General features: G+C 39.3%; 1 protein-coding gene across 1 annotated transcript in view; it reads left to right on the top strand.

The window, feature by feature from the left end:
• The window catches only part of PPEF2 (protein phosphatase with EF-hand domain 2), a 29,839-nt gene extending 22,050 nt beyond the window's left edge, over positions 1–7,789 (top strand). The window contains exons 13-16 of the mRNA XM_039230985.1: positions 2,043–2,149; positions 3,526–3,689; positions 4,395–4,482; positions 7,431–7,789. Coding sequence (XP_039086916.1) covers positions 2,043–2,149; positions 3,526–3,689; positions 4,395–4,482; positions 7,431–7,720 — 649 coding nt within the window. The 3' untranslated portion in view covers positions 7,721–7,789. The remainder of the gene's footprint in view (positions 1–2,042; positions 2,150–3,525; positions 3,690–4,394; positions 4,483–7,430) is intronic.
• The last annotated feature ends 4,288 nt before the right edge of the window (positions 7,790–12,077 follow it).

Genomic DNA, 12,077 nt, shown 5'->3' with positions numbered 1-12,077 from the left:
GTATTGTCACTACAAAAGAAGTCACTGCAGGGAATCCTATAGAGAATATGTTTTAATAACGTGATCAAAGAGCTCTATGAGGGGGGCCTGAGTGGCTGTTAGTTAAGCATCTGACTTCAGCTCAGGTCATGATCTCATGGTTTGTGGGTTCAAGCCCTGCGCCGGGTTCTATGCTGACAGCTCAGAGCCTGGAGCCTGCTTCAAAACTGTGTCTCCTCTCTCTGCTCCTCTCCCACTTGTGCTCTGTCTCTCTCAAAGTGAATAAACATTTTTAAAAAATTTTAAACAAGAGCTCTTTGAAATATTCCTTGATTGTATTAAAGCAAGTAAACATCATCTAATATACCCAGAATTCACTTGTGTAACAACTTCAACTCCCTGGAGCTCAGTGGACACCTTAGAAGGAAGGGGGAAATGTCTCTGACCATCCATAATTGATGTCTCATTGTCCATAAACTCAGGATCATGTGTTTTTCTTAGAAGAGCCCTCATTCAGAACCCATTTACTTTGGGTTTACACCCATGTCTCACAATAATAGTTTAGCCTGCCTGGAGTTCACTTGTCAAGGTTGATTCCTAGACCTACCCTGTATTAGCTATGTGACCTTGGATTAGTGACTTTGTAATGGGCATAATATCAGACCTACCTCAGTGGATGTTGGAGGATTGAGATAATCCATGCAGAGCTCTGCATTTAGTTAGTGTTCAACACTTCCTGCTTGATGTAGAAACAGAGAGCCTCATACATCTAGGCAGTTCCGGAGACCATCACCATACTATAGCCCTGCATGATAATGATTGGTGACTACAGGTTAGCAGCAGATAGTTTAAATGCTTTGCCAGACCAGTGGTTTATTAACTTTTGGAGGGAAAGGGAGGTCCATACTTCTAACCATTGATGAAACAGTGAACTCCCTCCAGAAAAAACAAATAAGCTCATGTACCCATACAATATGGGATGAGTTTTGGTCAGTTCACACTCTCCGAGGGGTCTGTGGAATCCACTTAAGGACTATTATACTAACTACCTTAAACTGCAAGGAAAATTTTCATCAAACAGGAAGAAAACTCTGTGTGTGTGTGTACACATGTGTATAACTTTTAGCCATTGAAAAGATAGGATATCTGGTCATTTATAGAATGGCTATAAATGAGGCATGACAAAGTATATATTTACATTTATCTCTTTTTATTTACTCAACTACAGATATTTATTGAACACTTACTTTGGGCCAAGTGCTATACCCAGCATTACCCTTTTGATCCAATAAGAATGAGAAAACTAAATTAGTGTTATTTTGTTATTCTTATATATGGCCTTATGCCTATTTAACATGATAATAAATTATAAGGAAAGCACATGGTTATGTTAACAGATAACATTTACTGAGTGTTTTCAATGTGCTGTGCTTTCTTCTAAGTGCTTTATATGAATTTACTTTTTTAATCTTCACAATAATCCTATGAGGTAGGTACATTTTAAAAAAATGTTTATTTATTTATTTTGAGAGAGAGAAAGAGAAAGCATGGGAGAGGCAGAGAGACTCCCAACCATACTCTACAGTGTCAGCGCAGAGCCCAATATGGGGCTTAAACTCACAAGCAGTGAGGTCATGACCTGAGCAGAAATCACGAGTGGTTGGACATTTAACCAACTGAGCCAGCCAGGTGGCCTGAGGCAGATACCATTTTTATCACTATTTTGCCCTTGGAGAAATTGAGGTGCAGTGCAGTTAGCTAACTTTACCACAAAGGTGGACTTTTTCCAGAACTTTTGTTGTAACCACTCTGCTGCACTGGGTAGGACAGCAGTAGGTCATATTTGTGCGTGGCGGGGAGAAGTGGGAGGCTAGGGAGTGGGGGGGGGTATAAAAGATGAAACTCTTCCTTCAAAACCTGAGCTCTTCTCCCCAAAACTGAGCTCTTGGGAGGTTGAGACATTAAGAAAGAGAGAAGAGAAATGTGGTAAAAACAAAATAAAACCCCTCACTATTTCCTCTATGTTAACTTTTTAAAATGTTTGTTTTCATCTCCTGTCCCAGGATCAGCAGAGTAGAGGAGTCAGCTCTGAGGGCTCTGCGGGAAAAGTTATTTGCTCATTCCACGGATCTTCTTGGTGAATTTAAGAAACATGATATAGATAAAACTGGTAAGACCCAGCAAGTAAAATATTCATAGAAGAAGGAAGCTGACCAAAAAATCTGACTTGCAGAAGTTATCAAATCAATATTTGTTGAATTAATGATAACAAACTAATTGGGTCACCTGGGTGGCTCAGTTGGTTAAGCCCCTGACTTTGGCTCAGGTCATGATCTTGTGGTTCATGAGTTCGAGCCCCATGTTGGGCTCTGTGCTGGCAGCTCAGAGCCTGGAGCCTGCTTCTGATTCTCTGTTTCCCTCTCTCTCTCTCTGCCTCTTCCCCACTCATACTCTGTCCTTCTCTCTTTCAGAAATAAATAAATATTTTTTTGGCGCAGGGATATAGCTCAGTGGTAGAGCATTTGTCTGCAGAAATAAATAAATATTTTTAAAAAATTAAATGATAATGAACTAAGATAACCAAACGACATTCCTTGACTTTTCTTCATTTTACTCAACTTAATGTTCTAATTATCTTTTCTAAATTTTACAATTCAAAGCTTTTAACAGAATGTAAATATAGGTAAATATAGCTGGAGATAGTAAAAAGAAATGGAGTCAAGGGGAGGGTGACAAGGTCAGAACTAAGCAAAAAGCAACAGGTGGGGAGGTTATAAGAACATATCCAAGATTTGCAAAAGATTAATGATTTGGCTTTTTGTTATTTAGTGTGTATGTATCTGTTCGGTGTTCTGTTATCAAAGCTAGAAATTTTGTCTTTGCCCAACTCAGTGGAATGTCTAATAGACATTGACCACACCTAACCTTATTAGAAAATAGCAGTAACAATCATAAATGCATAGCAATATCTGTTCATATATCTAGCAACAACCAATGCTATATATGTATAGCATATATATATATATATATAATGTGTTATATAATGTGGGTATATAATGTATATATCTGTTCATATATAATCATGTATAATATCTGTATATGTATACATACATATGTATCATATCTGTTCATATACATAACAACAACCAATGCTGTGTGTGTGTGTGTGTGTGTGTATAAAGTTTTAGGATATTATTTACAGGAGTGTTGTATCACTTTTCAATTGTTTTGTCAGGTTTAGCAACTAAAAGCAGGGTGCCTAATTAAATTATAGATAGGCAACAAACAATTTTAAGGTATAATTATGTCCTGTGCAATATTTGGGCCATATATGTGGTCTGTCTGAAATTCATATTTAATTGAACATCCTGTATTCTATCTTGCAACTCCAGTGAACTCTACCTTAACCACGAAAAATAGTGACAGTGCCTATTATTTCTATTACCTACAGACAACAAGAAGTGTGTCTGGATAGAAAGGCATGCAGTCTTGGGCAGGACACTAGACTTATAGGTGACATGTCAACAAATCAGCTGTTTCCTGTAGGTTTAATCACCCTTAGTGACTGGGCAGAAGCCGTGGAGTCTGTGTTGCATCTTGGACTGCCCTGGCGGATGCTGAGGCCGCAGCTGGTGAACAGCTCAACAGACAACACATTGGAGTACAAGTCCTGGCTGGAGGACTTGGCCAAAGAACAACTGAACCATGAGGTAATGGTGCAAAAATGGTAGGTGAAGGCATATTGTGGATCATGAATCACTTTATGGAGAACTTTGAATCAGGAATAGTCAAATATTGAGAACCCAAAAAAGAAGATGGATGAGAAAAAGGAACCATTTGTTGGGTTTCTGTATGTCAGATTTTGTGTTAAGTAACTTACATATGCTGCCTCAGTTTATCATCAAAATACCTACCCCATGAGGTTGGTATTATCAGTATCATTATACCTATGAGAACACTGCTCACAGAGCTTCTAAATCATAGAACTGAGACTCAGACCCAGGTCTGTTGACTTCCTTGGCATTATTCTACTTCCCCCACTAAAATAAAGAGAAGAATTTATTCAATAAATACATATTGAATCTTAAATGTACTTTTTATTTTAAATGGCTTTATTTCAATATAATTCACATACCATACAATTCATCCATTCAAAGTATATAATTCATTGTTGTTTTTTTTAAATAGTCACAGATATGTGCAACCATCACCATGGTCAATATTAGGACATTTTCATCATGGTCTAGGTACTTCTGAAACCCTTAGGTTATTTGGTAGGCTGAAGGGGTTGGGGATAAAATATCTTCAGGTTTTTTCAACCGTATCTTATTGTCAGGGTTGATTGTGTGTTCATTATATATGAGGACAAGCCTAAACAGTAAGATATAGAAAGAAAAATGTCTTTTCTTTTGCAGAACATACAGTCAAGTTTGCTGGAAACGCTGTATCGAAACCGATCCAATCTGGAGACCATTTTTAGGATCATAGACAGTGATCATTCAGGTAAAGGCATACATTATCCTATCACTTCTAACACATCGTAAGTTTTACCTCTCACCCTTCAGTCTCCTTTCTGGTTATTTAGCTCTCTACTCAGGTACTTTGGGAGCAAAGTAAATAATGATTATGCTTATAAATGGCAGAAACTAGAAAAGTATTTGAGCAGTACAAGCAATCCATATAGAAGAGGGGTTGGGTGGAAAAGAATGAAGACAAATTGAATGAGAACTTCTCAGGAAAAGCAGTTATTAGAAGATGTGATATCCTGTATAGTCCCATCAAAAATACTCATAAAGTAATGAAGTGTCTAGAGCAGAAAGGCTTTTTACAATCTCACTCCCAACATATTCTTTTTTTTAAATGTTTTTATTTATTTCTGAGAGAGAGAGACAGCGTGAGCAGGAGAAGGTCAGAGAGAGAGGGAGGTACAGAATCTGAAGCAGGCTCCAAGCTCTGAGCTAGCTGTCAGCACAGAGCCTGACGCGGGGCTTTAACCCATGAACCATGAGATCATGACCTGAGCTGAAGTTGGACGCTTAACCGACTGAGTCACCCAGGCACCCCCAACATATTCTTTTTAAACTTCTTATTTTGGTAATTACAGATTCACAAGAAATTGTGAAAAAATGTACAGGAAGTTCTTGTGTACCCTCATCTTGTTCCCCCAGTGGCCCAAAGGCTTTTTTTCCACATCATTACTCTTTCTTCACCTATTTTTAGGTGTAATTCACATACCATATAATTTAAAATATTCAGTTCACTGATTCTTGGTATATTCAAAAGGTTGTGTAACCATCATCACCATCTAACTATAGAACATTTCATCAGCCTAAAAAGAAACCCATATCCATTAGCAGTCACTTTCCATCCTTGTCCCTTCTACACTAGCCCCTGGCAACCATTAATCCACTTTTTGTCTCTAAGGATTTGCCTAGTCTGGACATTTTGTATAAACGGAATTAAACAATATATGTGGCCTTGGGTGGCTGGCTTCTTTCACTTTGCATACTGTTTTCAAGGTTCATCCATGTTGTAGCATGTATAAGTTCTTCATTCTTTATAGCTGGGTAATATTCCACTGTATGGATATGCCACATTTTGTTTATCCACTCAACAGTTGATCAACATTTAGATTGTTTCCACTCTTTGGCTGTTATGTATGATGATACTGTGAACATTTTTGTACAACTTCTTATGTGAACATTTAGGTTTTTACTCCCTTGAATATATTCTAAGACCACAATTGCTGAATCATATCATAAAACTATGTTTTACTTTTTGAGGAACTGCCAAACTGTTTTTTACAGTGACTATACCCTTTTACATTCCTATTAAAAATGTTTGAGGGTTCCAACTTCTCCATGTCCTTGCCAACATTTGTTACTCCTCCCCATTTTTATAGCCATCCTATTGGGTGTGCAGTATCTCATGGTTTTGATTTGCATTTCCTTAATTATCCATGATATTGAGCATCTTTTCATGTGCTTGTTGGAAATTCATCTATATTCTCTGGAGAAATGTCTACTCAAATCCTTTGCCTATTTTTTTTAATTCATCTTTTTGTTGTTGAGTTATAAAAGTTCTTTATATATATGCCATTATATATATATAAAGATCTCTGCCATTAGATCTATGCCATTATCAGATCTATGGTTTGCAAATATTTTCTCCAACTTTATAGGTTGTCCTTTCACTTTTTCGGTAGTCCCCTTTGATGCACAAAATTTTTTAATCAAAAAAAGTCCCGTTTATCTTTTTGTTCCTGTTGTTTGTGCTTTTGGTGTCATGTTTAAGAAACCGTTATGTAATACATGGTCACAAAGATTTATACCTATGGTTTTCTCTAAGAGTTCTATAGTTTTAGGTCTTCCAGTTAGGTCTTTTATCCATTTTGAGTTAATTTTTTAAATTTTTTAATTGTTTACTTATTTTTGAGAGAGAGAAAGAGGAGAGAGAGAGAGTGAGCAGGAGAGGGGCAGAGAGAGGGAGACACAGAATCCGAAGAAGGCTCCAGGCTCTGAGCTGTCAGTACAGAACCTGATGTGAGGCTCAAACTCACAAATAGTGAGATCATGACCTGAGCTGAAGTCAGATGCTTAACCAACTGAGCCACCCAGGGGCCCCTTTTTTGAGTTAATTTTTGTTGGCATTGCAAGATAGGGGGTCTAGCTTCACTCCTTTATATGAGAATATCCAGTTGTTCACAACCACCTGTTGAAAAAACAATTCTTTCTCCATTGAATGGTCTTGGGACCCTTGTAAAAAAAAGTCAATTGACCATAGGTGTATGGGTCCAAAAGGTTTTTATAAGCAAAATAAATTATATATTTGGGATGACTTAATGCATGGTTTCTCGGCAGTGGCACTATTGACATGTTAACCCAAGTAATTCTTTGCTTTGGGGTCCATCCTGACTACTGTAGGATATTTAGCGGCATCCCTGGCATTTACCTACTAGATACCAGTAACATTCACCCCCACCCCGGTCATGACAATCAAAAATGTGTCCAGAAGAAGGGAAACAAAATTGCTCCCAGTGGTGATCAATTGGTTTTGTGCCACCTCCTTGGGAATTTAAACTAGATACAAGGCCTTGGTTATCTTTGCCTGTTTAACAGTAAGGAACAGGTGTCCTTGTAAGAACGTCAGAGGAAATAAACATTGAAAACTAGATTGACTCATGCAGGGCACCTGGGTAGCTCAGTCAGTTAAGCTTCTGGCCTCGGCTCGGGTCATGATCTCATGATTTGTGAATTCGAGCCCCGCATCTCACTTTGTGCTAACATAACAGCTCAGAGCCTGCTTTGGATTCTGTGTCTCCCTCTCTCTCTGCCTCTCCCCCACTCACGCTCTGTCTGTCTGTCTCTCTCTGTCTCTCAAAAATAAATAAACTTTAAAAATTTTTAGAAAACTAGACTGACTCACGGAAGTGACTTCCTCTCTTTGATAAGGGTTCATCTCATTGGACGAATTCAGGCAGACTTGGAAGCTGTTCAGCTCTCATATGAACATCGACATCACAGATGAGTGCATCTGTGACCTTGCACGGAGCATTGACTTCAACAAGGATGGCCACATCGACATCAATGAGTTCCTGGAGGCCTTCCGCCTTGTGGAGCAGTCCTGCTCAGAGGGCAATGCCTCAGGTCGCCCACAAGCCACAAACACTAATGACGGTGCTGCAGCAAACCAGGCACACACTAAGAACAGCCTGGTGTCCATCGCCCATGGTGCCTCATAACCAATACTGCACTTGTCGCTGGAATGGCTCCTTTATTCTCCGTAGATATGTGGAATTCTATGCTGAGAATTTGCCTACTAATGTGCATCAGAATCACCTATTTGGGTGTATGTGGTATGTGTGTGTGTGTGTTTAAATATATCGGTAACCCATCCCCAACTCAGAAGTTTCACAAGGTAAGACCCAGTTATAAATATTTTTAAATTCTGAAGTCTACCCCAATTAAGAACCACTGATAATTCAATCCCCGCATTGTTTTCATTTTATACCTTTAACTTACTGTTTTCAAAATGTTGTATTGAGGGACACCTGGGTGGTTCAGTTGGTTAAGGATCTGGTCTTGATCTCAGGGTCATGAGTTCAAGCCCCAATTGGGCAATGCACTGGGCATGAAGCCTACTTAAAAAAAATAATAAAACAAAACAAAATGTCTTATTTTTTTTTTAATGTTTATTTATTTTTGAAAGAGAGAGAGTGGAGGAGGGACAGAGAGAGACAGAGAGACAGAGCATCCCAAGCGGGCTCCATCAGCAGAGAGCCTCATGCAGGGCTGAACTCATGAACCAGGAAATCATGGCCTGAGCCAAAGTCGCATGCTTAACTGACTGAGCCACCCAGGTACCCTTATTTTTTTTTATTATTAAATTTTATTTATTTAGTTTGAGAAAGAGAGTGAGCATAAGTGGGGAAGGGGCAGAAAGAAAGGGAGAAAGAGAATCCAAAGCAGGCTCTGCACTGTCAACAGGGAACCCTATATGGGGCCTGAACCCAGGAACCGTGTTCGTGACCTGAGCCAAGAATTGGATGCTTAACTGATGGAACCACCCAGATGACCGAAAAATGTTTTACTGATAAAGGAAAATTACGAAAAATTGTTTATACAATCCCATGACTCCAACATATATTGTTTTCATTATTTACTTTTTCTTGTTATAACTATAGATTTTATATAATTTAATATTCTGCTTTTTAAAAAAATAAATTCATATCTAATTGTAAATATTTTCCTGTGTTGCTACAGAGTACTCATGATTATCAGTTTAATGACTGCATAATTTTCTTTCAGATGGGTCAACTATACTTTGTTTAGCCATTTTCCAGTTGTTAATCATGTGCATTGGTTTTAGTTTCCCATTATTATAAATAACACCATGGTTAATAACTTAGTGAAGATAGCTTGTTTTGTGAAAAGTCTTTTGAATTATACATTCCTTAAGATAAATCTGAATGGATTACTTTGTCAAAGGGTACTGTATTAGTTTATAGAAAGATGTGCTACAAAGAATTGGCTTACCTGATTATGGGGGCTGAGAAATCCCGAGACCTGCACTGCAGTAGGCAAAGCGGACATGCAGGAGAGCCAATGGTGTGGTTCCAGCCTAGTCTGAAGGCCTAAGTACCAGGGAGGCCAGTGGTTTAAGTAACAGTCTGAGTCTAAATCCAAAGGCAGGAGAAGACAGATGTCTCAGCTCAAAGAAAGTCAAGCAGAGAGAGAGAAAGAGAATTCTTTTTTATTCAGCCTTTTACTCTATCCAGGCCTACAATGAGTAAGATAAGGTCCACCCACATTAGGGAGGGCAATTTGCTTTACTCAGTCTGCCAATTCAAATGTTTACCTTGTCAGGTATACTGAGAAATAACACTTAACCAAATACCTGTTACCCCATGGTCAAGCTGACACAGGAATGAACATTTTTTTAAAGTATTATTTATTTTGAGAGAGAGTGAGAGCAGGGAAGGGGCAGAGAGAGAGAGAGAGAGAGAGAGTCCCAAGCAGACTCAACTTGGATCACGAACTGTGAGATCATGACCTGAGCCATAATCAAGAGTTGGATGCTTAGCCAATTGAGCTACCCAGACATCTCTGGATGTGAACATTTTAATGGAATCTTGCTTTTTAGGACTGAGCACACCTATAAACATGTGAGCTTTGAGTGCCATCATTTGTAATTTTTGTTGAAGGTGAATGATGGTATTTCAATGCTATTTTAATCTATACTTCTTAATTAGTATCTCCCCACCTCATTTTATTTTTTTATTTTTTTTTAATATTTTTATTTATTTCTAGGAGAGAGAGAGAGAGACAGCGTGAGCAGGGGAGGGTCAGAGAGAGAGGGAGACACAGACTTTGAAATAGGCTCCAGGCTATGAGCTGGCAGTCAGCGCAGAGCCCGATGCGGGGCTCGAACCCACGAACCGCGAGATCATGACCTAAGCGAAAGTCGGACGCTCAACCGACTTAGCCACCCAGGCGCCCCAAACACCTCATTTTATTTTTAAAGTAAGGAAATTGAAGTCCAGAAGACTAGCTGGGTAAATGATCTAGTTAATGATGCAGCCAGGACCAGAACCCATGATCCTTGCTCCATCCAGTGTTCTTTCCAGTTTTTCCAGGACTATGTCATCTCTTTGGTTTGACTGTAAGCTAGCCCTGATTCTCCTGTCCTTTTACTTGTGTAGCAAACAGTGTCTAAAGTGACCCCTGCCCTCAATGATTTCCTGCCTCCTGGTGTTCATGCCTTCATGTGATGCTTCCCAGTGAAGGCAGACAGGAGCTGTGACTTGCTTCTAACCAATAAAATATGTCAAATATGATGGGAGTTAATCCTGTGATTACATTACTTCTATAAAACTTTTTGTTAGTAGACTGGAACAAAAGATCCTCCTTGCTGGCCTGATGAAGTAACTGGCTATACTGAAGGAACCCACATGGTGAGGAACTATGCGTGGTTCGTAGGACCTTCAGATGGCTTCCAACCGGTGACGACAAAAAGCCATGGTATTCAAACACAGAGCTCTACGGAAACAAATTTTAGCTTGGGAGCAGAATCTTCCAAATGTAATTGACCCTCCAGGTAGAAATACAGCTGGCCAACAGCTTGGCTGCACGCGTGTGAGACCTTGAGCTGAGGACATGGTGAAGCCACGCCCAGACTCCTAGCCCACAAAAACCATTAGGGAATACATGTGTGTTGTTTTAAGCCATTTCGTTTATGGTCATTTGTTCCACAGCATAGAAAATGAACATAACTTGCTTCTTGGAAAACTTTTTTTATTTTCTTATTCCACTACTTTAGAAAAGTCTGCATTTCCACTAGTGAGTTCAGTCCAGAGAAGAGTTAAGACAGCTTAGTGAATACACATGACCCTTTTGTTTATCTTGTGTGAATTAGTAACTAAGAAATCAAGTAGACTAGTGAATTCATGTTTATATCTGTCTGACACATTTGTGCAAACAGTTCAAATTCAACAAATCAAGTGCTTGTTACCTTCATGTCATTTCATGACACCTTCTCACTTGAAATATTCTGAGTCTTCAAAAGAATAACTCTGAAAGAGAAAAAAAAGAATAACTCAGTGACAATGAGGTGGAGCTTTGGGGATTTACTCATATATAGGAACATATGCCAGAGAATGGCGCATGAAGACGCTCTTTCTCTAAACTAAGGGGTTTATGAAGGCAAAGGCCACAAGGTTTCACAAGTGATGGGTCAGTTTAAACAAGTGCTTGGCTTGTCGATCCAGAATTGGTTGACTGCTAAACCCAAAAGTCCTTTCCTGAGTCTAGATAGCACAGCACAGAGTCCTATCAGGCTGTTCTGCTTATTCTGGCCAGTTTTCTGGGAAGCGGTTGCTCTGGCTCCTTCTTCAGGGGTGCTCACTGTTTGCTATCTTACACTCTTTGGCTCGCTGTCCCACACTGGGCAAGTCCTATGTGCACACGCAGGGCTCAGAAAAAAATTTCCTTTCTTCATTCACATAGTGAATTAATAGGGAGTTGGTTTCAAGGGGGTTTTAACTTAAAAGGAATTTTTAAATTATTCTAGGAAGAAAGAGCAAAATCATGCTTCCTATCCAGTGATGTGGCCTTAACTGCTAATTAAAATCATTTAGGGAGCTTTCAAAACATAGGATGCCTGTGGCCCTGCTCCACATGGATTAAATCAAAATATCTGGGTAAAAGGCCACACTATAGGTATATTTTAAGTGTTCCTCAGGTGATGGGGTGCCTGGGTGGCTCAGTTGGTTAAATGTCCCACTTTGGCTCAGGTCACAATCTCACGGTTTGTGAGTTCGAGCCCTGCATCAGGCTTGCACTGACAGCACAGAGCTGGCTTGGAATTTTCTCTCTCTCCCTCTCTCTGCTCCTCCCCTGGTTGTGCGCTCTCTCTCTCTCTCTCGCTCTCGATCTCTCTCTCTAAGATAAATAAATAAACTTAATTAAAAAAAATGTTACCCAGGTGATTCTAACATTCAGCCAGGCTTGAGTCCTGCTGAACTAATTGGTTTATCCTGCTATAGTGAAGGGTGGTTATTTGGTAAGACTTTAACTGCTTTTTACATTAACTATAAGTAT

Source organism: Hyaena hyaena, unplaced genomic scaffold (genome assembly GCF_003009895.1).
Source record: "Hyaena hyaena isolate Hyena2069 unplaced genomic scaffold, ASM300989v1 scaffold_54, whole genome shotgun sequence".
Taxonomy (NCBI): domain Eukaryota; kingdom Metazoa; phylum Chordata; class Mammalia; order Carnivora; family Hyaenidae; genus Hyaena; species Hyaena hyaena.
Note: the sequence above shows the minus strand (reverse complement) of the source record. Positions and strands in the feature narration are given on the sequence as shown.